A 27,975-nucleotide genomic window follows, 5' to 3' on the forward strand; every position below is an offset into this window, starting at 1 on the left:
GCTAATGCATGGTGTCTACACTGAAAGTATGGGAACAGTTTTCTGCAGAAACAGCAGGAAAGCAAATCTAGATTTCATGAAGAAGTACTACATCATAGGAGATTACTTAGAAAGTAAGCAGTAGCTTAATTCACTGTTCCTGCTGACTTGTCCAGGCCTCCCTGGAACACGAAGAGGGCAAGATCCTGCGCCTCCAGCTTGAGCTCAACCAGGTGAAGTCTGAGATTGACAGGAAGATAGCAGAGAAAGATGAGGAGATTGACCAGATGAAGAGAAACCACCTCAGAATTGTGGAGTCCATGCAGAGCACCCTGGACGCTGAGATCAGGAGCAGGAATGAAGCCCTGCGGCTGAAGAAGAAGATGGAGGGGGACCTGAATGAAATGGAGATCCAGCTGAGCCATGCCAACCGCGTGGCTGCAGAGGCACAAAAGAACCTGAGGAACACACAGGCAGTGCTCAAGGTGCGTTCAGCAAAGCTACAGGAAAAGACAAGACATCCGTGACATTTTTGGCACCCAAGCGCACACTGCCGCCTTGCAACTTCTCTTGCCTCTTTTACAGGATACCCAGCTACACTTGGACGATGCTCTCAGGACACAGGAGGACCTGAAGGAGCAGGCGGCCATGGTGGAGCGCAGAGCAAACCTGCTGCAGGCTGAAGTTGAAGAACTAAGGGCAGCCCTGGAGCAGACGGAGCGGTCGAGGAAAGTGGCTGAGCAGGAGCTTCTGGATGCCACTGAACGTGTGCAGCTCCTCCATACCCAGGTCAGGCACGCTGCTGGAAATTAATCCTGTCAAGAAGGGATAACACAGAATGCGATTGCTATGCATCTTGTAAGTGATTACTATGCAAACACTTGAACAGCCATGCTGCGATACGGCCAGTCTAGCCAGCCACCCATGTCTGGTTTGCTGCTATGGCTCTAAAGAGGACTCTTGCATTAAAGACTTTCATAAACAATACTCACACTTTTATCTCTTGTCTGGAGGCATTAGGTCTAACGGTAAAAATCATGTCTTTCCGGTTGCACAGAACACCAGCTTGATCAACACCAAGAAGAAGCTGGAAACAGACATCATGCAAATTCAGGGTGAAATGGAGGAGACACTCCAGGAAGCCCGCAATGCTGAAGAGAAGGCGAAGAAGGCCATCACAGATGTGAGTTGAGGGCTCCTTTCATTGCTGATGGTGGGTGTATTCTCCCCCAAAATGTCTCCAGCCCCAAAATGGCTTTGACCCTTTGCTCTCATCAGGCAGCCATGATGGCTGAAGAGCTGAAGAAGGAGCAGGACACCAGTGCCCACCTGGAGAGGATGAAGAAGAACCTGGACCAGACGGTGAAGGATCTGCAGCACCGTCTGGATGAGGCTGAGCAGTTGGCTCTGAAAGGAGGCAAGAAGCAAATCCAGAAGCTGGAAGCCAGAGTGCGTAGGGCTGCTATTTGTGCATGAGTGAACATGTCACGTAAGCATCCAGCAGGGAAGCTCCAAAGATGGGCTTCTCATTGCAGGTGCGGGAGCTGGAAGGGGAGGTTGATGCTGAGCAGAAGCGCAGCGCTGAAGCCGTGAAGGGTGTGCGCAAGTACGAGAGGAGGGTGAAGGAGCTGACCTACCAGGTAAGGCAGGAGGCCTCTGCGGGCTGACAGAGTTTTCTCAAAGCAAGTGAAATTTTGCCACACCATTCCCAAGGGCAATTTTTATCCTGATGTGGTGGGAAACCAATAATTAATTCTCTTTGCTGCTTACCAACCACTCTAGTCCGAGGAAGACCGGAAGAATATTCTCAGGCTCCAGGATCTGGTGGACAAGCTGCAAATGAAGGTGAAATCCTACAAGAGACAAGCTGAGGAGGCTGTAAGTATTGCCTGGTGAATGGGCAAGAGCCACCTTCCATTGGGGCAGCACGCTCCTTGAGATGAGTATGAATACCAGGAAAGGGTCATGAAAGAAACTCCCAAGACACAACAGTCTTGGCCACGCAAATTTGCTATCGTGTCATGAGGCCTTGCTGAGTTGTGGGCACCCTGCAGCTGTCGGGGATGAACTGAGGGAAGTTCTGCAGCCTGTTTTATACAGGAGGTGAGACTAAAGAAACTCGGGGGCCACATCCACTGACTGAGAAGTTCATGAATCTCACTAATCTACAGCAGAAGGCTTCAGGGTCTTTCTCAACCTAATAAGTTACACTGACAGCTGGGCAGCAAGTAGTGGGAGACTAAGTACACAAATGACAAATCCCAGTGACAAAAGAGTTCCTCAAGCGTGACACAGTACCGGTGAAGCTTGTCACAGGGGGGTCCTGAATAAGGGAGGATGAGGAGGTCTGTGTGAGGCTTATGTGTAAGCAGTGGTGGGTGGGGGATGGAGGTTTGTGCCTTCCCCCAGGGAAGAGCCACAGCCCTGCAAGGCCGAGGCGCGGGAGGAGTGAAACCCCTGCCCTGGGCTCCTCACCACCAACTCCCTCTCCCTGCACAGGAGGAGCTGTCCAATGTCAACCTCTCCAAGTTCCGCAAGATCCAGCATGAGCTGGAGGAAGCCGAGGAGCGGGCTGACATTGCAGAGTCGCAGGTCAACAAGCTCCGAGTCAAAAGCCGGGAGTTTCACGGCAAGAAGATAGAAGAGGAAGAGTGAGGATGTCATGAGGCAGCAAAGTGACCTGAGGGCTGCACAAAATGTGAACCTCTCGGTCACTTTCTTCTGCAATGAGTCTTTGTAACCATGTCGATGTCTAGGGAATAAAGACCGTAGAATCCTTTGCATACAGACCATGAGCACCAGCTTTCATTTGTTTGTCTTTTTACTGGTTAGGTCTATATCATCATTACACAGAAATGTTTGAAAGGTTTTTTGAAATGGGCATGTGGACAGGGAGATCCAGCTGATCTAATTGACTGGGATTTCCAGAACCTTTCAGCAAGGTATCTCAACAAAGGCTTTTAGAGAAGTGCTGAAGCATGGGCTAAGACGGAAGCTTCTCACTCAGATAAATAACCCTCAAAGACACAGAATGAAGGAAAAAAGTTATTTGTGCTGGGGCGTGTGCTGTTCAAGCTATTGATAAAGCAAGTTGAAGAGGTGTTGAACAGGAAGAAACATCATGTTTCCCAATGAAAGAACGCTATGCCAGGCAGTAAAGACAATGACTGATACCTAAGAAACACAGAAGGCTTTCATGACACTGAGCAAACAGTGCCATTAAATAGCATACAAAGCTCAGTGCCGTCAAAACCACAAAACTATCTGCGTGGGGAAACATAATGCAGTGTCACGTATAAAAAGATGGACTCTGAGCTGACAATTACCCTTCAGGAGCAAGGTCTTCCACATGTGCTGCATATCTGTGTGAAAATACCCACTCATTTCTCAGCAGTGGTAGCGGAAGAGAAAATAAGAAGAGACAAACTGAATCTGCAAGGAATTCTGATTCCAAAGGCAATCAAGTTGATCAGACGCATGGAGGGGCTTCCATAGGAGGACCAATTAAACAAACCCAGAGACTTAAGAGAGGAAAGGAGAGAGAACTGAGTGGGCATACAAGACAATTATAAAATCAGCACAGTGTGGAGAGGCTTGACAGGGATCAATCTTCTAACTGGCTCTGGCATGAAAAGAAACAGGAGAGTGCAGAAGGCGGAAGGCGGATGGCCGCGTGCGTGCGTGTGTGTGTGTGTGTGTGTAAATCAAATGAAACTACCTGAAGGCAAGGTATTCAAAACCACAAAGATGTGTGGGTTCTTCACAAAGTATGCAGTTAAGCTGTGAAACTCCTTGTCACTGCAAACTGAAGGCTTGCATGGATTCAAAAGAAACTTGGACATGTTCATGGAGAAGAAATCTGCCGGAATTTACCAGCTGCACAGAAACCCTATCCGTGGTGCAAAGGCTCAGAGCTGTATAGAAAGACAGAAGTTCACAGAGTACTTGAGGGTTACAGCATGCTTGGTTTCTCTTTTCTTACAAGCCTATCTACTGCCAGCAGAGCACAAATCCATTTGGGGGATGGGAGGGCATCCTCTGCTCCAAGTTTGTTTTGGGGTGGAAGATGAGGCTGCCAGTCAGGGGCAGAGGGATGAGCATATGGTTTGGGAGGGATACGGAGGCTTCTGGGTTGCTCTCATGAGTTTGCAGTCTATGCTCTGCATAACTTGCTCTCTGGGTGCCTCATGCCTGGTTTAGGTCTTGCCTAAAAGGCAAATTAAAAAAAACTTGACCTCTAGCTATGACTGCGGTTGCCTTGGAGCTGCATTGTCAAGCAGAGAGCAATGCAGAGGAAGCTGACTATCACCTGCTTGGTCAGGCACGGCATGCAGACCATGGCTGTGCCCAGGCCCGAGGTCGGTGGTCTCCAAAAACTTTGGCTCTCTTCACCTACAAAGCTTTCAAAGGAGAGCCTGCCATTGGAGCTCTTGAGGTTTCCTGGGAAGTGCTGAGGGTTGACAGTGGTCCCTCAGCCACTGTGTGCCAAAACCACTGTCACAGCATGGGCTTTGCTTCCAAAGGGCAAAGTGAGCTTCCCGTGAGCTTTGCTCACTCTGCTGGAAACTTCCAGCCCACAGCTCCGTGTCTGTATGGCTAAGACAGAATTATCAAAATGAGTCTTCAGTTATCTGTCTCCAAGACACAAACTCACCAACACACCAGTAATATTGAGGTTGTCCTGCTCTCAGTAGTGAGGATGAGAAAGCAGAAAGCCCAGACGTCTCCGTCATTGCCATCTGAAAGAGGGACGAGAGTGAGCTTTTTCGGACCTGATCAGTTTTCAGCCACAAAGAGCTTAATAAGTCCAGCTAACATCTAGCAGTGATGCTGGCCTAGCTCTTCCTTCCCGTGACATGTTAGAAGGCTTCCCACGGTTCCCTAGTAGGCTTCAGATTTCTTTCACTCCATTTTAGTCTCTGCACTCATGCTCCATGACAGAGACCAGCCTGACTCTGTTTTCGGATACTGTCTTTGCCATCAGTTTATCTTCTTTTCACTCCTCCTTCTGAACACCTGAGCATCCTCTGTCCATCCTGAGATGCTTCAGTTCCTTAAAATCTCCATTACTGCAGAGCAGCAAATACGATTTTTTTCCATTAATAGCAAAAGGCTTGAGGGTATGTATTGAACTGACAGTGCATGGTCTCAGGGCTTGCCCGGTCCTGAAGTGGTTTTAGATTGTTTTAATAACTGTCGTAGTAGTCAAGCAACTATTACCTAACCTGTTTTAGGTTAAGCTTTGTGAATACCATATACGACAAAGGTCTGACCAGCCTTGGGGGTCACTGCATAATAAAGAGTTACCTTTTGTGATAACTGAGGCAGGGGAAGCTACTCTGCACCTTTTAAACTTCAGGTGGGAACCAGGAAAGGGAAGCAGACTGTGATAAGGAAATAGATGAAAATAAACTCAAGCAAACCCAAGACCAAGTAGGAAGAAATCCCTGCCGCACCGTGCTCCTCCTGGCAAAGACTTGAGGATGCTGCTTGCTCATAGTAGGCTCCCTCCTTACTGCACCACCATTCTTAAGAAAGACTGACGAGTCAACCTTAGGACAGAAAGTCGCGTTGGGAGGGTAAGTATAATACCACACAAAAGAGTCTGTTACAAAAAAGTATTGTGTATAGAAATTTTGACTGTTTTATTAATGAGGCTTTTCTATATCAGTGAGAGGATTTTTATTCTTAGAATGGGAACTTAGATTCACATATATGGTATGTACCTAACTGCCCATAGCAAGGAAATATCTCCTTCCATGTTCCCACTACTCGGGATGTGCGAATTTCCATGCAGAATATATTTTAGAGACACTTTAAAATCACACTTAACAGACAATACACAAGTTACTGTGAAATCTTTAACATGTATCAGCACCCACTGGTTATGAGGGACCTTCCCTATTAGAAAGGAGTGCAGGACAGAATGGTCTGGGCCTCTGTCAAATGCAGTTTTCCTTTTTTGGGACACTTTCTAAGATAACCTTGTATAGAAGGAAAAGGGCAAACTGCACTTCTGCATGAAGATGCACTATTTATGGGAAATGTGTAAAATGACTTAGCAGATCCTTTCCCATCTCAGGAACTAGTCATACAGATTTGAACCCTGCAGGTGGACCTAAAATCTTGGGATGCATACATGGACATTCTACCTCAGCAGCACATCTCCAGCCTATAAACGTAGGTCAGAAGAAATCTGGTGTGCCCCTTTTAGTTGCATGCTTAAATCAGGTCTTAAAATTTTTTCACGTAACCATCATCAATAACATTTTTGCATGTGCCTAGTGGAAAAATCTACTCTGATCCATTCTGAGGTATGAAGCACATCCTCCCGCACAGCTGTCATGTGAGAGTGAGCAGAGGCTGTACTACCAGGAGGCACATGCTTGGCTCTCTTCTCAGTATTTGTGAAGAGTCTTCTGGAGAGACAGATTGTTAACAACCTGGTTAGAAAGGTCACGCTTGCCTTAGCTATCCTCTTCCCTTACAAACCCTGTCTGGAGGTAGACGATCTTCTGTGTCTTAAACTGTAATGTGAAGCTACTCTGTCATGTGCCCACACAATCAATATTCTCATCCCAGTGAGCTTCTCATGGCTTACTTCAATCTCCCAGGCTAAAATGGTACGAACAAGGCAAGAGCCATCAGAGAGGGCAGCTCGAGGCTGGAGGTCCAAGCCAGTGCAGCGGGGAGTGGGTAAGAAGATAAGCATCCTGCCAGCTTTGTGGAGGCCGAGCCCATGGGGTGAGTGCTGGCAGGGATTGCAAGGGAACTACCTGCCTGCTCACCTGCAGGTGGAGAGGCCCTGAGGAGACCATGGGTGCCATGAGGCAGTGGCCCAATGCCCCACACTGACACCTGCCCCAGGCCACGGCAACACGTGAAGGAAGTGCAGCCAGCTGCAGTGAGACCCGAGGGTGGGTGCTGCTGCAGGGTCCAGAGACATCGGTTAGGATGGTGGCTGTGCCTTTTGCCTCACCATTTGGGCTGTTGCCATGAGGGCACAGGCCCCATCAGCTTTATTCATGGTCCTGTCAGTCACAGGGAGCTCAGCCAGGCAGCAGCTGCCCGGCCCCACTGCTCGGGGCACCCATTGCCAGGGGGTGGCAGCATGGAGCCGCCAAGGTGGATCCTCCTCTGGGCGGCAGGCCTGCTACAGACCAGCAGCTAAGTCTCCCTTAAAAATGGGTGCTTTTAAAGCTGCTGAAACTTCCTGGCCCACGTGTTATCACCGAATCACAGCAGAAGGGTTAAAATCCAGCCAGGTGGGTCATCCAGTCTCATGTGTTCCCCACTGGAACTGAACAAAGACAGGTGGAAGGGGCCAAAGGCGGCCTGGGAATGTTAGGGTCAGCAATGCTGGAAGACAAGACCCTGAGCTGACCGAAGCAACCACTGGTCAGTGTGCAGGGCACACTGGGCACCCTGCTGAGAAAGGGCACCACATAGGTGCTTGGAAGCGTGTGACTACCAAAAGGCCAACACGAGGACTCAATGGCCCTGCCAACTCCACCACACGTGTGGTAGAGCAGCCTAAGGAGAGTGACTGCAGCACCTCTTTTGGCAGCTGTGATCTGGCTGGACCTTCATAGTGCAGGTACCAGGAGAGACCCAGGGCTCTGGACCACCCTCACTCATCTTAGGATGACCAAGAGACCCAGACTCCACAGATGAGGACCTCGTAGACTCTTAGGCTAGCAAGGATGGGAAAGCAAGCCCTTTGCAGCTTAAAGTGTAGACGAGTCATTCCCATGGTCTACCTTTGTGCTGGCTCAAAACACACAAGTAATCACAATATTCTTCCCCATGAACTGGCTGCGAAAACGACACTGTGAACCCAAGCAAAGCTCACCTTCACTGTTCAAACACAAAAGCAGCGCAGGGCTGCATCAGGCAGAAGAAATCCTGCCCCTCATCTGCCTCGTCTGCCTCTCCAGTCTGAGGTTTCCTCTTGCAGAGGAAGCCCGGGGCTGGGGTGAGAGCAAACCCCTTTCCCTCTGGGACATGTCAGCAGGACCAGCTTCCTGGGAGACACAGCTGCTGTGAGAGGCAGGGTCAGCCACAAACACACGCTTGAAACACAGGCTGTCTCTCCCTTAGGCAGCAGAGTGGTATGATAAGAGATCAGTGGGACAGCACAGCAAGTGCTGAGGACGTGGCACCTAGACTAAACGGATTTCATGGGGAAAGGGTGGGAGTCCCAAGAGTTGAATGCCTGTCTGAGGTGGGAGCACATTGGATGTGCCCCTGGAGCACACCTGTCTTGAAAACCAAAGTGTGGGACAACAGGGAGATCTGCTTCAATAGCATTTTGCTGTTTGACCCTAAGCATTAATGAAGACATTCTCAAAGACTCCCTGTGCAATTAATGCTGATTGCACTGTGGCAGCATGTGCAGACCCCAGGTGAGGCAGGGGCTGGGTAACACCCACCCTCAAAGACACTGTCCCTGTCCCAAAGGGGATGTTCCAGTCTGGGAGTCTCTGTGCTGCCTAGGCTGCAGGCACAGAAGTGCCCTCCAGCTGCAGTGCCCTACCTAAAATCCTCTCCTTCCTCTTGCTGACAGGGCTGAAGTCTTTCCTCTGTTTCTGCCCTGGCCTGTGGCAATGAGTTAGCTACGACTGCAGAAGGAGAGGGTTTTGGAAGGCCAAGAATTGATACTTGCCTTATTTGGGTGATCTGCCCTTCATGCCCTTGGTTTTGTGGATCCCCTCTCCAAGGAGGAGTGTGTGGCCAGAATGTGACATCTCCTTCATGATACAGCTATTGAGACGGTAACAGGCTGCCTCAGCATGACCCTGCCAGACACCTAGGTCTCCAGGGGCAGAAGAGTCTGGCATAACATGCACAATCAAAATTTTCCCATGGGCATCCTCAGGTAGATGTTAGATCCTGATGAATTAGGGTATATGAGCATAAAGAGCCAGAATTGGCTCCATCTGGCTCATGACAGAAATATAAAAATAGAGTAAGAAATAAGTGGGGGCAGAAATAACCATAACAGTTTTGTGGAATTGGACATGCACATATGAGGTCTGAGATAAGGAGAGAACTGACAATGGCTCAAGTACCTGGAATACAGTCTGGAAAGGTGTGGTTGTATGTGAAAGGAAAGGATATGAAAAAGGAATGAGGACATTTGGGAATAAGAAGCAAAATGATGTTAGCTTTGGGGAAGAAAAAGAAGAAAAACTGATAGATGTTGGGCTTGGAAGAGTGCTACAGGTAACGGTGACACCAAGGAGAAAGGAATAGGAGTTAGAGATGGGAAAAAGTGATGAGAAGATTTGTTGCCTATTTATTGTAAGAACTGGTAGGCTTGAGGTTATGTTTAAATGTGTAAAATAGTTACAATTATGATTATACGAGCAACTATAAACGTAGTTATTACATTATTATAACTAGATGTTTCATTTGGTTTACTAGTAAAAGACAATTTGAGCAAATGGCATCACATAAGAAAGATCATATCTTTGTTTTTTTAAACAACATTTAAGGTCACTGTAAGCATCTTGGATAAAGGAAAATGTCTATAAAGAAAAATACTGGCAGGTGAGTTTTCTTTTGTTGAAAAAACTTTCCTGGTCAGCATTTATGCTGGCATTTCTGAAGACATAAAGAAAAATCTGTATACAGTCAGTATCATTTGGGGGAAAACTATATACCTATGTCAGTCCAACATTTTTTTTTAGTAACTAAACTGAAACATTTTTAGTTGGTGTTATTACAAAACTATTTGTTTTCTGTCTGCTTTCCACTTGTTCAGTGACTAGAAAACTTATCTTAGACTCCAATAAGCAGACCCCATAGCATTCCTACACAGAGCCACGGTATTATTTAGCAACAAAATTTTACAAAGATTTTACATGTTTGATCTGATTATTTCTTTGAATAGAAGATGAGTACTCCATAATTAAAATAGAAGTTTTCTTATTTTTTTAAAGTAAAATATTAAACTATATTAGTGATTAACATGCTGAACATTTATGGTGATGATGGTGTTTAATAGCAACAACTCAACCTTCATATGCCACCAGGCTGCATATGTCCAGAAAAAGTCAAATAATAAGCATTATGTCTTAAATACTTGTTTAGTTCTTGTGAATCTGGAAATGTTCCATATTTATATTGGGGAAATCTCTCATTCATTCATATAAATGAAAGTATATTTCATTTCTCATGTATTTGTATTTTGAATGCCATACTTTGATGATTAGAATCAGCCTGTATAAACACCCCGTGTAGTCAGACTGCCCAGTAGCTGGTAAGTAATGCAAAGGTCACTGACCTTGAAAAAAGCATTGGTCCACAATTACCATAAAGAAACATCTCTGAGAGGAAGTTTAAAATTGATGCAGCTGGTGTACTCCTGTGGAGCTGCATGGATTGCAAAGACCCTTAGAGCTATAATAATCTGGACATCAGTGACGTGCCTCCTAAGTAAATAAGCACTGTTTCATTGACAGAGTAACGTTGGCTGAAAATATTCCTGTTCTGCAGAAATAAACTTCTACTCAGTGCATTCTGACAAACCAAATTTGTCAATTCAGTTCTTCATGACTTACAAGTGTATTCAAACCCCAGAAGAAACTACTAGCTGAAAAAGATCCTGTCTTTCTCATGAAAGAGAGAAAGGAAGAAGTCTGTTGAAGCATCTTATTCTATTTACCTGGGTAGCCCTTTGGAAGACAAGACGATGGTGCTGGGAATATATGATTCAACATACATAAAGACCTCAGACTGGGTGCACTAATAGGCAAAGTCCAAGGTTTGCAAATGTGCAAGGCAGAGTGCGGGGCAGAGCACTGACATGCTCCTTCCATCCCAGCTCTGCCTGGAGGCCCCTAGAGGTCACCCTGCTCCAGAAGGACACAGGCTAGCTAGAGAAGTCCCTAAGGGAGCAACAGGGAGTTGACAACATGGATGCAGAAGGCAAAGGTTACGCCTGCATGCTTGGTAAAGCAGTGACTGAGTGAAATGGTCTTTACAGCTTAAGATGGATAGGAAATATTCACACAAAGTTCAGGCAAAGCATAGTTTAGTTGTACTTTCCATTTATAGGGTCTGAGAGTCACACATCAGTTATGATAATCTGTCTGCATCATGACCCCTCTCCAATTCTGTGGCAGACGGAGAGTCAGCTAAGGAACGTGCCACCTAACCTCTTTTTCTGAGTCATTTGCATCCTAATATTAATATCATGCTAGCAACCCTAATTTCCCTTCCATCCACCTCCCTGTCCTTCTCTGACTCTTTTTGCCACCTGTTGTCCCTCTGCTTTCTGCACTTTACTCGGAGGCTTTTAAGCCTTTTTACTTCATTCACCTGTTCTGTAACTGGAGTCACTCAGCTGCTTACATGTGTGAAGGAAATGGCATTCTGAATGTCACCTAAGAGTTACTTAATATTTGCTGTGGAAGTAGGAGGTGTGTACATTGTTCACCTTGGCTGCACATTCATTACTGCCCATTTTCAGTCACAGGTTGCACATTTACCCACCTCTTTACTCTCAGTTGGCTGTTTCAGGACCTTTCCAAGGGACTAAGTTGCTTTAGTCTATGTGTGGAACAGAGAGTTATTGCTGGAAACAGAAGGCTTCATGTGTATGAAAGTCAATTTTCCAAATTCCCTATGTGGAAACATATGTGCAATGCATTGCAGATATTAGTTCTTGAAGGCAAGAGCAGGATTAGGAAAGAGGATCAACATCTCTGCCACTGCCTTGTATGAACTGTAACACAAGCTAGTCTTCATCAATAATATTCTGGGAAGATTTACATTTAGCCTTTTACATATGTACATAAATTATTGGTCCCAACTGCCTTTCTTCCTAGAGAATTACTCCACAATTCACATTAGCAATGGTAATTACTGGGTTATCTCAAGAAAATCAAGAAATCAGTTCAAAATTCCATCTCCCTCTGCCCCCACCCGAGCACACGAAGTCTTTATCAGGAACATTCGAACAGATTCTTAGAGGACATCTTAAGAAGGTAACACAACATGTTAAGCTCCATATTTAACAGACAAGTTCCAGGGGGGATATAGAAGGTATTACCTGTAATTAATTTAATCTGATCCAATACTTATCAAATCTAATAAAGAAAGTGTGTCCTTACCATCTCCAGGTCCCGTTCACAGCAACATGTTAGTCAAAGTGCAGCAATGAGAAGATTTGCTCTGAAGGATTAGTGTTCTGGCATTTCTGCTTATCATCTGCCAGCATTCCTGGGAGCTCTCCTTTTACCCAGGGAACAGCAGAATGAGGCTATGCTTCCTACATCATACCTTATACACTGATGGTTTACAGGCCATATTGATCTTTCCAAGCATGCTCTTCTAATTCTGATAGCATGGCTGACAACAGCATTTGCAAGTTGCAGATCACACAAAGATTATTTTTTTAAAGGAGGGTACGAATTAGCTCAAGAAAATGCAGGTTTTGATCCAGATCTCTTTTTATGGAAAAAATGGCAGGCTGCATTTTGTGGACTAACTACCAGGAGTAGCAAGAACAAGTACTCTACAAACACTCAGCTGACTGATCTCTGAAATGTAATTTTCTTTTTTATCCAGAAAGAATTGTGTTAAAATCAACTCATTGTCCCATGTCAGTGGTAAATGCAGACTAATTTCCTGAAAATTCTTTTTTTAATGCGATTTATCAATAGTCTTAAAGCCTGCACAGAGAAGTACTCTCTTCTGCCTAGAGTGATAAATGAGTCTGGTTTATGTATGGGATAGTGATTGGGCAGAGCCACCCTGTTGAGTTTTCTGCAGTCTGCTCAAAACCTTAGCATCCCATTTTTCTTAGATGCCACAATTAGTGAGGAAGCATGAAGCAAGTAGACATAATCTCTAGTTCCAACATGCTTTACAGAACTACTCTCAAAATCACCTCAACTGGATACACTTAAATGTCTATTGTCTGTCTCTGATGAGAATAGCACGAGCGTGTCCAAAGAAGGGCAACGAAGCTGGTGAAGGGTCTGGAGGACAAGTCTTATGAGGAGCAGCTGAGGGAATTGGGGTTGTTTAGTTTGGAGAAGAGGAGGCTGAGGAGAGACCTTATCGCTCTCTACAACTATCTGAAAGGAGGTTGTAGCGAGGTGGGGGTTGGTCTCTTCTCCCAAGTAACAAGTGAAAGGACATGGCCTCAAGTTGTGCCAGGGGAGATTTAGATTAGATATTAGGAAAAATTTCTTCACGGAGAGAATGGTTAGGCATCGGAACAGCCTGCCCAGGGAAGTGGTACAATCACAGTCCCTGGAAGTGTTCAAAAAATGTGTGGATGTGCTGCTTAGGGACATGGTTTAGAGGTGGACCAGGCAGTTAGGTTAACAGTTGGACTCGATGATCTCAGAGGTCCAACCTTAATGATTCTCACCTCTTATCAGTTACACCTGGCTTAAGAAAAAACTGTCTTCTGATCCTTCTGCAAAAACTTATGGTTTCTCTTTAATTCTTCCTCAAATTATAAATTTATGATGATTTCTTCTGAACTGTCAGTACACAGATCTAGCAATGTCTATAGCCTGTAATATCTCCTTACTGCCTACTCTATTCACCCCTGCCACAATAAGGTGTTAACCTACTCATCTATAAAAGCTGACCTAGCTCTGAGGATTTTTAATATCATAGGCAACATTATTATTGATTTTAACCTCCCCCTTCATGTCTCAAACCTTCAAATTTTCCATTGAAATTGTTGCATTCACATTTTTGTAGTGTTTATCTATTTTTATCATATAACACTTATTTGAAACTTACAGGTCTTGAGCACATATTGCTGTACCAGATCCATTATGAATTTTAAGTCATTACGTAAAGTTTGAACATATGTAATGACTTGATCCACTTGAGACTTAGGACTGCCTTCTCATAAATTGACAATGAGATCTGCGGATCTCTCTGACCTTTCATCTTTTTGACCATGTTGCTAATCAAATAGCAGAAACTCGACGGCGAATGAACAAAGTGACCAACCTCATACCCATTGCCTGTCTTCTTAACTACAGTACAGCTTATTGGAATGACTGTTTGCGAAGAATAATATAGCTCCCCATCAGTAACTGAATACTCTCTTCTTCCAGAAGGAATGCTCCAACTTTAGTACTGCTAGAGCCATGGTTAATGGGATTTTTAACCTTTCTTTATTGCAGTGCCTATTACACAAGGTTTTTTGAGAGTATATCCTGCTTTCAGATCTGCCCTTCTCTCTTTGTAAAGTCTTGGGCTCCTGAACCCTTTGCTAACAAAGCATCCTGACATTTACCTCGCTTTCATGTGGATTTTAGGTCATTCTGCTGGAGGATAGATTGGATGTTTTAGGAAACCCTCTTTACCAGTAGACTAGCTAACTTTATATGACAATCAAAGGCCTGGATTTATGGCCCATGAGTTTATTTCAAAAACTGGTGTAGAGCCATTCTTCCTGTACTTTGAAGAAATCTCTGGGCATAATGGCCTGTAATTCTTACTTCAAAGATTCAGATCTCCTTTGATGATCTTTAAGTGGCTTCCTCATGTCTTCAGTTACTTCTGGTTCCATCCTGTACTTTTCTGGCTTTATCTTGTCTTTTTTCAACTATAACTTTTGCTATTCTGGCTTTATTCTAAAAATTTTGTTTGCAGTGTGAGCTGAGCTGAATGCTTTCAGCTACATGGACTGCCAGTGACTGGCCAGAGTTCATATGATTTGAACCAGAAGTACTTAACAATTCCCATCGTATTTCCCTCATGCTGTGTTAACAGTGATCTGTGTTAGTATTGACTCTCTCAGAATTTTCCATCACAATGTTTTTTCCTCTGTGAACAAGAGTGTTCACATTCTGTCCTGCCGCTCTTAGAATGTATACCAAACCTGTTGAGATAACATCTAGAAGCAGAAGTTTACTTCCTGGCTAATGAGTCTTGCCCAAGTAATCTTTCATCCTGAATATACTTACCTAACATATCTGTAACCACTTTTCTGTGCAGCCTCATCACGGAGCAGTCTCTTTCTGATTCACAGCGACTATGTGTGAAGCTGCACTCTACTCTGCTTTTGTGCTTGAAATCATTGTACTTCCTCCTATCTTATCCATATAAAAAATGAATAGTGCTTTGTCTTTCTTCCCTTTTCCACCATTCCCATCCCAAAATGCTTCCCTTTTATACCCTCTAGCACCCCTGATTTTGTCACAAACTGGCTCAAGTTAACTGTCAAACAAGCCAATATATAATCAGCCAATTGTGCTGCATTTGCAAATTTGCTGGGCATCCTTAGGGTTCAGGTCTCCCTCACAATATCTTGCTAACAGGTCACATCTTAGCAGGAAACAGACCAGGTCTGCTAACTGTATTCTCTTGTCTGCTGTTCTTCTAGTCCACGAATCTTGAAAGTTGAATACTCTTCTACATGAAGGGGCCTACGTCTTAAGGTTTACAGCATTGTCACAGTATCTTATTTGACGGTCACTCAGGCTAGCGAGAGCCCACAGCACAGCTATTTCACTATCTCAGTATGCACTGCAATCACTAGCCATTCCTGCACCATATGTTTGATTACATGTCCTGGAAACTGAAAGAGATTTTTAGATAACACTGTCTAACCTAGATCCCAAAAGATTTAGGGAGCAAAAAGGCACCTGTCTCCCTAGGTTGAGGCTGCTTGTGAGTGAACATAACACCTAACACTGAACATCTAAGAACAGTTCCAGCTGGCACTTATTTAGGCAATAAGAAGTTTAACTAGTGCTACAGAGAAGGCAGTCAGGATGGTTGCATTTAATAGAATTTAGACAGTTGCCATTTTCCTCTATTTGTAATGTTAAGGCTTAACAGAGGGTGAGACTTACTGCTTGTTCAGTGTTCCTATGCCACTCTTCCTCTAGGCTTGTTATCTTATGATAAAGCTAACCTTTTAGCTGACCTTAGCTGGACTGGAAGAAGTGCAATAACCATGACTAAAGATATTTTGGCAGTGTCTTAGATAACTAGTGAATGACAAGCATGTTTGGAAAGCTCCACAGTCTCACTGGCTTGTAAGACATGAATCTTAGCATTTCTCATCTATTTTAAACACACTAATTAACCAGTCAGTGTTGACAGGTAGGAAGCTTGTTGGAAAGTAAATCAGTCAAAGAAGAAGAGAGAAGAACTATTCAAAATAGATAGGATTCAGGAAAGCAAATTGTCCTACTTCTGAGACTTATGTCTTCTTGTTGGATAGAGTCTGAGTTATTAAGCCAAATTCAGACACATTTAGAAACAATTCCCTCAGGTATCAGTGCAGATGGAGAAGACATTTAAAGAGTATTTGGCTTATAAAAGATACATATGTAGTCAAGAAGAGCTCTTTTCTGTTCAAGATTTATTTTGAGTTACAGAAACAACTCAAGCAAAAACTTCATTAAATTCTCAAGCATTTTGTCTTCTGAATAAAAGAAATTCCTAGATGCCAGTATGAGGCAATGTCTGGCTGATCAGGAATGAACTCCATTTCTTTGCACAAATTAAGTACAATAGTCCCCTTTGGACACATATTGTGACATAATTCTAAAAAATTTCCTTTCCTTTCCTTTCCTTTCCTTTCCTTTCCTTTCCTTTCCTTTCCTTTCCTTTCCTTTCCTTTCCTTTCCTTTCCTTTCCTTTCCTTTCCTTTCCTTTCCTTTCCTTTCCTTTCCTTTCCTTTCCTTTCCTTTCCTTTCCTTTCCTTTCCTTTCCTTTCCTTTCCTTTCCTTTCCTTTCCTTTCCTTTCCTTTCCTTTCCTTTCCTTTCCTTTCCTCTCCTTTCCTCTCCTTTCCTCTCCTTTCCTCTCCTTTCCTCTCCTTTCCTTTCCTCTCCTTCCCTTCCCTTCCCTTCCCTTCCCTTCCCTTCCCTTCCCTTCCCTTCCCTTCCCTTCCCTTCCCTTCCCTTCCCTTCCCTTCCCTTCCCTTCCCTTCCCTTCCCTTCCCTTCCCTTCCCTTCCCTTCCCTTCCCTTCCCTTCCCTTCCCTTCCCTTCCCTTCCCTTTTTCCTTCCCTTTTTCCTTCCCTTTCCTTTCCTTTCCTTTCCTTTCCTTTCCTTTCCTTTCCTTTCCTTTCCTTTCCTTTCCTTTCCTTTCCTTTCCTTTCCTTTCCTTTCCTTTCCTTTCCTTTCCTTCTCTTTTTTCAAATTCTCATCCACAGTCAAATTTACAGAAAATCTGTCTTGATTTTCCTAATGAGTCTGGGCCTAAGGGTCAGAAGGCTTATTAAAAAAAAACCTCAGGGTGATCACTGTTAATTTTCAAAGGGCAATTACAGTAACAGACATTAGCATGTTCTGGCTAGAATATCATATAAGATCAGCGTCATGTACCTTCTATTCTGTTCTATTCTAATGACACAGCAGCAGAGACCTTGGCCATTTTTTGCCTGTGTCCTTTATTGCTTTGAGGAGGAAAGGGGCTATCAGAGTTGCCCATACTAATATTCCTTCTGAACTCTTAACTTTCACACCTGTCCCTGATCTTTGGTTCTTTTATGTATTAATTTTGTTTGTCCAGTTTTGTGGCCCATTTTTACATTCCATTTAGAATTCTACATTCCATTCTACATTCCATGTAGAATCTCAGAATACCTGAGATTGGGAAGCACCTCTGGAAGTCATATAGTCCAATCCCCTTGCTCAAGTAGGGTGAACTAAAGCAGGTTGCTCAAGACCTTGCCTGGTTCGGTTTGAATATTTGAAAGGACAGAGACTAAACAACCCCTCTGGGCACCCAGCTCCAATATTTGACCACCCTCATAGCAAAAGGTCTTTTCTTACGTTTAAATATTCCTGTATTTCAGTTTTTGCCCATTGCCTCTTATCTTGTCACTGGGAACCACTGAGAAAAGTCTGGCACTTTGTAGGATATAATTGAGGAGACAAAAAGGCCAGTTTTCCACAGGACTTGGCCCAGTCCTGTGATTCACCAACAATTTCTTGGAATTGCTATAAAGAGATGGCATTTTAGCGCAATGCTACCCAGTGTAGCCACAGTGCTATGCAATGCCGTCTCAATATAAAAAGTGAGAAAGCACAAGACAATCATCAGCATTACAGAATCATGGAATCATAGAACAGTTTGGGTTGGAAGGGATTTTTAAAGGTCATCTAGTCCAACACCTCGCAAGGAGCAGGGACATCTTCAACTAGATCGTGTTGCTCAGAGCCCCGTCCAACCTGACCTTGAATGTTTCCAGGGATGGGGCATCTACCACCTCTCTGGGCAACCTGTTCCAGTATTTCACCATCCTCATTGTAAAAAATTCTTTCCTTTTATCTAATCTGAATCTACCTTCTTTTAATTTACAACCATTAACCCTTGTCCTATTGCTACAGGCCAGGTGGTGGTGATTATTTTGGCTCGAACCAGCTGTATAGTTCAAGGCAGTGGTTCCTAACAAGCATGCTGATGGAGAGGAAGTACTCTAGGAAGCACTTGGGCTGGTGGGATAAGCAGTTCTAGGGTGGGCTCTGCACAGCATTTGGGAAGCAAGAAATAATGGGTTAGCAGTAGGACTGACTGTTCAGGATCTGTTTAGATACACGTACAAGGGTACTGAAATCTCCCGTCTGAACAGCCCTTCCTATGTTTCTTCAGGGGCAAGTCACCCTTATGGCAAATTTTTATACCTGATGCCTTTAGCCCTGCCAGTCCTTCCGCTCCCAAGGCAGCCATAGACAGGACTGCCCCCCTTCCAGTCAGATGGCCTGCATGTCGTTGGTTGTCTCTGACTTATATATATGTTGTAATACTTTTTTAACTCTTTCTTGTTTCCTCCAAAGAATTATGTAGCTCTTTGATATTCTTTCATTCTGCTGAGTTACTATTCTGTGAACAAGGGGGTGGCACAAAACCATGTTCTGTCCCAGGGATCAGGTGTGGAATGGAGCTGACGTGAGAACAGTACAGAGATACTAGCCTGGGGATGTTTGCTAATCTGCTTTCCATACCTTGTGTGTGAAGAAAAGTCTTGGGATGGGAAGAAAATGGGTTCCTTTTTTGTCCCATGTTGGGGGGAGATTTGTCCTACGCTCACAGGGCACTTCTGGGTAAACAACAGTCTGTACATCTTTCTACTACAATGCAGACTAAGCATTCTTTGTTGGCCTGTGAAGGAGTTATCCTTGATTTTGAGTGTATATAGACTTGTCTGACATCCCAGAAGTGACGTGTGTAGTCCTTGGTGTTTGATTATGACCACATAACACAGGGTAAAAGGAGATATGCAGTATTCTCCACAATGCTGGCTGTCATGACTTTGAAGAGTTTAGTGAGGGAAAGAGAGTACCACCTTCCTCTGATCAGAAAACAGCATTTTTGTGGACAAATGCTGGGAACTTGGCAAGCATAGCTGTTCAGACCACCCATAATATTCTTGCTATGGACAATGAGAAGGGGTTATTCTTCCTCACTTGATGCTCCTGTAGGGATGGTTAACCAAAACTACAACTGCACTCACGTTATCCTTTTCCTAAAAGATCTGAGGACTGATTGGTAATGCTGTAATGGAGGGATAGCAAAGCACTTCTGAGCATGCATCATGCTGGTAAGTGATATCTTGCATTGTAAAATTCAGGAAAATTTCCCACATAGTTTTGCTACGTTAAGGCTTGTAAGGCCTTTGGTATTAAAGATGGAAGGGACAAAGGAACTGCTGCAGCCATTTATCAGTAGTACTGTGCTTTGCCTACCAAATGATGCTGCTGCTTCCCTAAGTAACACTGATGCCACATATGAGACCTCCCACTACCACTATTCAAGAGAGAACAAAGTGTGTGTGTGTGTGGAGCATATACACCACCTCAATCCTCCTGCCAACGAAGGAAATCCACATCTTGGGGCAAAATAAGTGGTGAAGAAATCTCTCTCCCAGGCACTCTTTTATCTGATCAGCTGAGAGAAGTTTTCAGTCTCCTGTACCAAAGAACTTATTTTCTTACCAAAGAGAGCTGGGGATGTGATGAAACAGGGCAGAAGAGAATGATCATGGTGGTCATGTTCAGAAAAGTTTGTGGAAAAAGTAGCCACTCTGTACATCATGTAGAGATTTCTTCCCAGGAAGACTTCAGGCTCTGCATAGCAAGAGTAAAACCAACCCCAAAGGAAAGTGTTAGAGCACAGTAAGTGGTGTGTGGGTACATGTAGATGTAAGTGAGTACGTGTTTGTGTACAGGGAGAATCATTTCTTAAAATGAACTTACGATGCCTGAAACAAATGTATAAATCCCTCAGTTCTTATATTTGGCTCAGATCATATTGCCTGTGCAGCTGGTAGAGCCAAATGTTTTGCTCGCTCCTCAGAGAGCTCAAAGCTCTCCTTCATGTCTTAAGATGTCAGTGAAACACTAACTTCTTTCTGCTGAAACCCAACTCCAAGGAGCAATGACACTAGCATCCATAAAAATAACTGTCTGGGCTGGGGTCCTTAGAGAAGTGTTTGCTATTGGATTCTTGAGCCCAGTATAGAATAACCATTTTCATAACAAGTCAGACCTTGCGGGGCCCACATTTCAGCTTGGTCCATTTTAAGAAGTCATTGCACACTTCATGTGCGGCAGGGAAAGGAGCAACTTTATTTTGTGTCCCTGTATGCTCCCAACTCAAAATTACTGATATTTCATGCATTTCCAGGGGATGTTCTTCCCATGGTCTGCCTACAGTAAACATGTGACATGACCCTCTGAGAAATTGTATTTTCTTTGAAAATTACTGTTTTCATTATTACTACTGACCAATGGCTACGGGTCCCACTCGGGATCAACTGAGAAGAGGCTGTGCCACAGAGAGCTTGGAGACTCTGTGCTGCCGCTCTGGTGCCAGGGTAGGCTCTGCTTCATGGGAGGCAGGATGCCCCTTTGTTTGCACGGGCAGGCAGGCTGAGCACAGGCAGCTTCGGATGCAGTCATTGTGCATGGCACTCCATTCATCCATCCCATGGCTGCCGTGCCATGGCCTTGGATGCTCACTGGGTTCAGATGCCAAGGTGTGACCTGCAGCACAGTTGGACCTGCTCACAGCCAAGCAAACTCTGCACATGGGGTGCTACAGGCAGTGGGGACACACCACCAGGGCTTACAGCAAAGCTGCTGGAGCCCATCAGGGAGTACAACTCGCGTAAAATACCTTGTTCTCTGCCTTTTTGGTAATGGTATTCTGATTCACAACCCTTTTGTTCAGTTTCTCTCATTTAGCTCAGAAAGTTATTTTCTCTTAAATTAGTCCCGTTTTTTAAACAGAATATCTATTCAGAGTTAATTTGTCCTAATTATTAAGAAAAGGCCACTTCCTACATCTATTAAAAGCACGCTAGTGTCTCTTTCAGACAGTGAACATGGATTCATAGGCAGAGATGTAGCAGGGTAATACTTTCTGGGGTTCACAGGAGGCTGTAGTTATAATTATAGCATGAAATATCATGCTTATTCAGTGCTTACTGCGTCAAGTAAAATTTCTTGATTGATACAGCTAGGGACTGCCTCTGCTTCCTTCATGCTAGAATCACATTACTGGCTTGTCAAAACACAATCTGTTAGTACAGTGAGGTCTTTCTTTATTGCATTGTCTAGATGAAGTGCTGGTGAATGCAAAGAGTATTGGAATGATGACCTCATCAGAGCTTCCATTATCACCATCCCAGCCAAAAGCAGTACCATCTCCACCCTTTATTCCATACCATTTAAGTCATGCACTGGTCTCACACTATCCAATACGTCCTTATTAACCACTACTCCGCTCCCCATCTTTTGATATATACACAAATGTAATTTTCTGTGACGGGAGTGGTCTATGGGCCACCCCTGTAAAATGACCATAAAATGCCCATAAGATACCTGTTGAGTTCATATAGTCCATGACGTGGGTTCTATTATGGTGGTCACTTAGGACAGGAGAGATGTGTTTTTTGGAGTTATTTGGCACCAAATCCGGCTCAGGTTGGTTCACTGCTTCACTTGCATGTCTTTTTGTGAGGCTAGTCCTCCACTGGTTTGTGTAGTTCCTGATATAATACTTCCTATAACATGTAACACAAATAACAAGCTACAATAATTTAAAGGTATATCTGTTACAGTCTCCACCCCTTGACCCTATGGATGAGGGTTTACCAGTTGCAATGAACTCCTACCCTTGCTCTTCCCCTTGCATGGCTGTATCTATGGGCCACAGTCCCATAAGGGAGTACCTGCTCCAGCGTGAGAAGGACAACATTTCCTTCAGGGCCAGGAGGAGGGTAGCCAGTGTGAGGGTCTTGGTGTGCCCAATGGACTCCCTGGGCTAGGGGTGCTGTGGCCCCAGCTCTGCCCATGTGCAGGCTCTGCAAACAACAGGGGGATGCTGGCTGCTGGGGAGATGCCACTGCCGCTACGGAGCTGGAAGAGGGAAAACCAGCTACTGGTCAGGCACTTGATGGGCTCTAGCCTCCAGCCTGCATGGGGAAGGGGTTGTGGGCAGGAGCTTGCCACAGCCTCAGCTCAGAGGGTGATTCCTGGTGGGAGTTTTGCACAGAGGCCCGCACCCGGGCTGTGGGCTAGGTGAGAGCCTTGTCCTTCAAGCAGTATCCCAAGAGGAGCAGTGAGGCATGGTGCGTAAGAGCTGTTTTCGTTGTTCCCCTCCCCAGAGCCGACAAAGAGGGCTGCAGGGAACCTGGGCTGGATGGCTACAAATGAACCTGGCCCAAGTGACTTTGGAGGAGACAAGGAGTCATTCCTGTGGTTGGGCTTCAGAAAGGGGCACAAGGAACTACAAGGACACATCTGTGGCAGGGCTGCAGCAGTGGGACTGAGTTGACTTGAGAGCCTGGGCACAGACCAGCAGCACAAAATGCTCCTGGAGGAGGACAGGCTTGAGGGACGGTGGGTAGAAGATCACACTACTTGCTCTGGAGGGAGCTGCATTGTGACCAGGGCAGCCCCTGAACCTCTGAGTCCCATTGCAAAGCCCCCAGGCTTTGAAGCTCAGGACAGCTTCATGGATGGTGGGTGCTGGTACCTGGCAGGGCTAGTGTCAGCAAGTGTTGCACAGGAACCTGCTTCCCCTTCTTTCTGGTACCAGCCTTTGGGGGCTGACTCTGGTCCCAAGGCAACTGTGAGTGCTGCGGTGAGCACTCACCTTTTAGAGCTGTGGCACTTTCCAGTGCCAGCTGGTGTCCCAGTGTGCCTGGGGGCGGATGGAATGGAGAGGTGGTGCTGAGCCCAGGCTCACAACTGCTTGCCTTGGTTGCAGGATGGAGAGGCTGAGGCAGTGGCTAAGGAATAAGGCAGCAGAGATGTGCCTCTGGCTAGGGGTGGACAGCATGGAGCCTGCTACTTGGCAAGGCCTGTCTCGTGAAAAGAGACAGGAGAGAGAAGATCCTGGGGAGGAAGACTCATCATCTGGGCCTACAAGACAATGGCCCAGGGTGCAGCTGAGGAACTGGGACCGCACTGAGGCCTTAAGCTGGCAGCAGGAAGTCTGGGGTCGCTTTCCTTGTGGATAGACATGCCATGAGCCCAACAGCACCCTGACCCCACCAGTGTCACCTCCCATGCCAGCAAAGCAAAGCACTGTCCCCACCTCAGGGCAGAAGGTGGAGCTTTCCTCCTTGGAGTCCAGCATCTCCTCCACCCCACAGTCTTCTTGCTACCTAAGGGATGAGAGTAGCTCCTGGTCCTCGGAGGACACAGAGTACATGGTGACCATCTGCAAGGGGAACTGTGTCTGCGATATGGGCAGGGAAAAATACTCCCCATATAGCTGGAGCTATTGGGAAAATGAGAGCAGTACTGAGGTCTGTGACTCCCTGTCTTGTGGATGTGCAATGGACCATGCCATGGCCTACATATCCAGTACATCCCCAGATGTCTAATCAGTGTTTCAACAGTCTGATCAAAATACAATACATATTACTTGTCCAGTCACTAACACCTACAATGTAAATTGCCCAGTTTCTCCCAGTGGTGCTTAATGATACAGTCAAAATGGATAAATCACAAATTTAATAGTATCTGCTCCTTTTTTAAAAACACTGAGTTCTCGTTTTTCCAGTCTTCTGAGGTCAAGGGTCCTTCCCAACAAAGTGAGTCTTCAGCATCCTGAGTTCTTTGCCAGGAAGAGTATGACGTTTCTGGTGAGGTTTCTTCATCCTCCATCTTGGGTCCTCTTGGCATTATTTTTATGTGCTGTTGAGCAGTCTGTTGCTAATATTTCTATTTTTTTTAGTCCATAAATCTAGTTACCCAATGATCACTTAGCTTTTTTAGAAATTAACGTATAGGATATCAATTCTTTGTGCAAAACTAGGCTAAAGCTAAAAACAAGTTAGACATTTGTCTCCAAACTGTTGGGAAACTTGCTGCTTCAGCTAAACAAAGCTAAATAAGCTCAAGACACAACAAGTCCAGGCAAACTCTGATGAGCCCTTGTATTGCTAAGCTAGGTCAAGGCTTCTGGCCTTCTGATAGAGATGGCAACAGGAAATGTGGTATGCTATGGGACTACACTAAGAAACTGCTTTAGGCACCTTCTGGACTGGCTTAACATTTGGTCTGGCACAGAATGGTCGTTCTCATGGTTTAAGCTATTCATTTTGAGTTTCAATCTGTAGCATATGGAAAGAAGTAAGTCACTCTGAAAGGTGACCATGACACCTTTTGTAGAGAAGGGTTTATCACTTACAGAGGTACCTATGTCCTTCCATAGGAAGACAAGTCTAGAAGACCAAGTTAGACCAGAAGTCGAATTTTTAGACAGCGACACCTACTATATTGCAAATGTTCGAGTCTACACAGGCAATCAAGACAGTCTTTTCCCATTGAAGCTAAGTAGGTAGTGGCATTTATTTTTCATGTCAAATGGAAATTTTCACAGTGTGTTATATACATATTGAAATCCAGTGAATTAAAGATCTTATGAAACTCTCTGTCATTGATAGCCTAAGGGGCAGATAAGTTCTGCATTTGTTTACATTTGTCATAGACTCCTTGATCCTTCACACTACTGCGAGTGGCAGCTTATCTAATACTGCCACGTCAGTGCATTTCTTTTTTCCTAAACATCATTTAGAAAACTGTCTTCTAAAATGAGCTAATTTTTTATGTTTTACTTCACTTTTGCTTCACTTTAGTTCAGTATGAGGTGGTTGCTGAAGATTTTGTAGTGATTTCTCTGATTATCTTCAATAACAATATCTTTTCTGAAGCTTTGCAATCCCTGCTATGAGGCAAACTTTTCTGTGGAAGAGAGGAGAGTCATTTAAACATTACTCTGAGGGCAAAAGCAGAGAACAACCGCAAATGTCAAAACAAGATCCTACTAAAGAGCAAATGTTTCTACCGTGTAGTCACTGGATTTGTATGAAGTCTTGACAGCAGGTGGATGTCACTACTTTTTTCTTGCTGTTCTTGCAGTAACCCAGAAAGAGCCTTTAGCGCTTTTGAGCCTTCAATTCAAGGTCATGGACCGAAGGTGGAACAGTTCTGCCATAGACCACTTGGCTTCTGGAAAAAGCAAAGTTAAATACCTTCTTTTATGAGGAGCCTTTGTATTTTTAGCTGAGCTCAGTGTCATTAAATGTTGAACTAACAGTATATAGACAGCAACTATGTTTATCCTTGCATTTGGATTAACAAGTAGTTAAATTTGATACCAGGCCTTTGTGCAAATTCAGATTAGCATGGTTAAATATTATTCTCTTTGAATCCTTTTGATTCTAAGTGTAGCAAATTTTGAAGGACTGTGAAGTATTTGCAACTTCCTTGATACTTTCTAATTTAATACTCTTGAATCATTTTTGTGTATCATAGGTCATGAAATTTGCTTCACAGCGAGGAAAATTGTGTTTTGTTTTGAACTGTTGTGAGTCTGAATGGATAAAAAGATGTAAACCACCAGATCTTTAAAAAAAACCAAAGTCTGGAAAATTTGAATGACACAGAAAAAACCCAATGCTTTTAGTAGTTGTGACTAGTCCTTACATCACAATTGTCAGGTCGAGATGTACAGAGGCAGCATGTTGATCATATATAGAAAAGAGCGAGATTATACTATTATAGGTATTGCTCACTCATGAAGGTAAGTGTGTGAAAAATATTTCTTTATGTAGAGTATTTAAGATACCAATTTGATAAACTGGGAATGTATACTGAGAGAACCAGGGCTCCAGTGCAAGGCAGTGCCCTTGCCGCCTGGGCTCTGGCTGCAGGCCTGCTTCTTCCTGCCCCATGCTCTGAGCTGCCAAGGCCCTCCTGACCCCTCCTCAGCCAGGACAGAGAGCCACTGGGCTACTGGACACCACGTGGCACCCCAGAACCCTGAGGACTCAGCTGAAAGAGCCCCTCAGAGCAATGCCTGTTGGCCCCATGCTGGGGAACACATTTCTGCTGGTGGGAGGTGCCCCCACCAGCAGCCCTTGGTGCCTTCTCCCCAGAGAGGCAGGACTTCAGATGCATCCCTGTGCTCACCATTTCCCACTGCCTGGCTCTGGGCTCTTTCTGGGCAGGGTGCAGGGTGTTTCCATCAGCCTCCCCATGCCCTGTGCATGTAGCCCAGTGGTAAGCTCTGGATTTGGGCTCCAGGCTGGGGCCTAGACACCCAAAATGTGGATGCTGCAGTGCCAGAGCACTTCTTGGAATAAGGTCTTCATGCTCAGGTCAGTGCCTAATGTTGGATATTACCTTGGATCACAGGCATTATTTTTCCAACCTTGCCGCTGTTATTGACTGAGTTTTATCCACTAAACTCTTTTAATAACCAAAATGACAATGACCAGGAGAAGAGTGTGTTTAGATCTGGCAGAATTTAAAGCTGCTCATGTATAAGGTCCAACAGATGAGCTCTGTGGGATTTAGCTGCAGCAATTTAGGAATGTTGTTCCCAGGTGTCTCACAGGTCCCTGTAGCAGAGAAGAGTTGACAGATGGAAATGTGCACCCACACCTCTCCACTGCTTATAGGATCTTGTATCTTAATCCTAACCTCTGATGAAGATGGGTTCAGGGCTGGCACAGTAGCTAATGTCTGGGCACCTTTCCACAGTTTCTCAGACAGTAACCTGTGTAACAAGGCAGTAGCAAAGAAGTCGAAAGCGACTGTTCAGAACATCTTTGCATACTAATACAGTGCAATGTGTGCTAAGTGAGGATCAATATTAGTCATTAAAAAACCCAGTGTCAGTCACTTTAATCTTTTTTTCACAACACAAAAAAACATTCAAGACACTGTAAATTGAAATCTCCTATTTAGAAAATATACACATCTAAATAGCATATTTTCTTATATTTTCTTACATTTACATACAATTTTGGAAGGATCATGTAAATGTGTGAACAAACCTGGACTTCAGATATGCAGATGGAGGAGGTGTTAAGCATTCAGGGTCCTGTCAGGAGCAGCAGGAGATGGGGCTGGAGTCAACACTGGAAAAAAAGCTACAATATACATACAAGAATTCACACAAATATACAATATACGTTCAAGAATTCCAGATTTTTAATTGCAAGCTTGAAGAGTAAAGACTGCTCAGACTGTAGGTTTGGTATTGCAGGCTTTATAATAAAAATCTTGTCATGTCCCTTTGCACAGAACACTACCTCCATCAACACCAAGAAGAAGCTGGAAACAGACATCATGCAAATTCAGGGTGAAATGGAGAAGACGCTCCAGGAAGCCCGCAATGCTGAAGAGAAGGCCAAGAAGGCCATCACAGATGTGAGTTGGGGGCTCCTTATCCTTGAGATAAGTGCCTTCTCCCCAGACTGTCTCCAGCACTAAAATGGCTTTGACCCTTTGCACTCATCAGGCAGCCATGATGGCCGAAGAGCTGAAGAAGGAGCAGGACACCAGTGCCCACCTGGAGAGGATGAAGAAGAACCTGGACCAGACGGTGAAGGACCTGCAGCACCATCTGGATGAGGTTGAGCATTTGGCACTGAAGGGAGGCAAGAAGCAAATCCAGAAGCTGGAGGCCAGACTGCATAGGGCTGCTATTTGTGCATGAGTGAACATGTCCCTTGGAGAGATACCAGGGAAG

General features: G+C 44.7%; 1 protein-coding gene across 2 annotated transcripts in view; it reads left to right on the plus strand.

The window, feature by feature from the left end:
• Positions 1-27,975, plus strand: part of LOC309597388 (myosin heavy chain, skeletal muscle, adult) — a gene marked incomplete at both ends in the record, with an annotated part of 96,167 nt that overhangs the window by 14,818 nt on the left and 53,374 nt on the right. The window contains 7 exons of one of the 2 annotated variants that reach the window (XM_082326706.1): positions 156-464; positions 565-768; positions 1,037-1,162; positions 1,258-1,428; positions 1,515-1,619; positions 1,762-1,857; positions 2,479-2,768. The exons of the other annotated variant lie outside the window; for it this stretch is intronic. Of the exons in view, the coding sequence (XP_082182832.1) occupies positions 156-464; positions 565-768; positions 1,037-1,162; positions 1,258-1,428; positions 1,515-1,619; positions 1,762-1,857; positions 2,479-2,634 (1,167 nt within the window). Of the gene's footprint in view, positions 1-155; positions 465-564; positions 769-1,036; positions 1,163-1,257; positions 1,429-1,514; positions 1,620-1,761; positions 1,858-2,478; positions 2,769-27,975 lie in introns of those variants that run through there. 2 annotated transcript variants of the gene reach the window in all.

This window comes from Platalea leucorodia (assembly GCF_965183815.1).
Source record: "Platalea leucorodia genome assembly, chromosome: 14".
Classification (NCBI taxonomy): Eukaryota; Metazoa; Chordata; class Aves; order Pelecaniformes; family Threskiornithidae; genus Platalea; species Platalea leucorodia.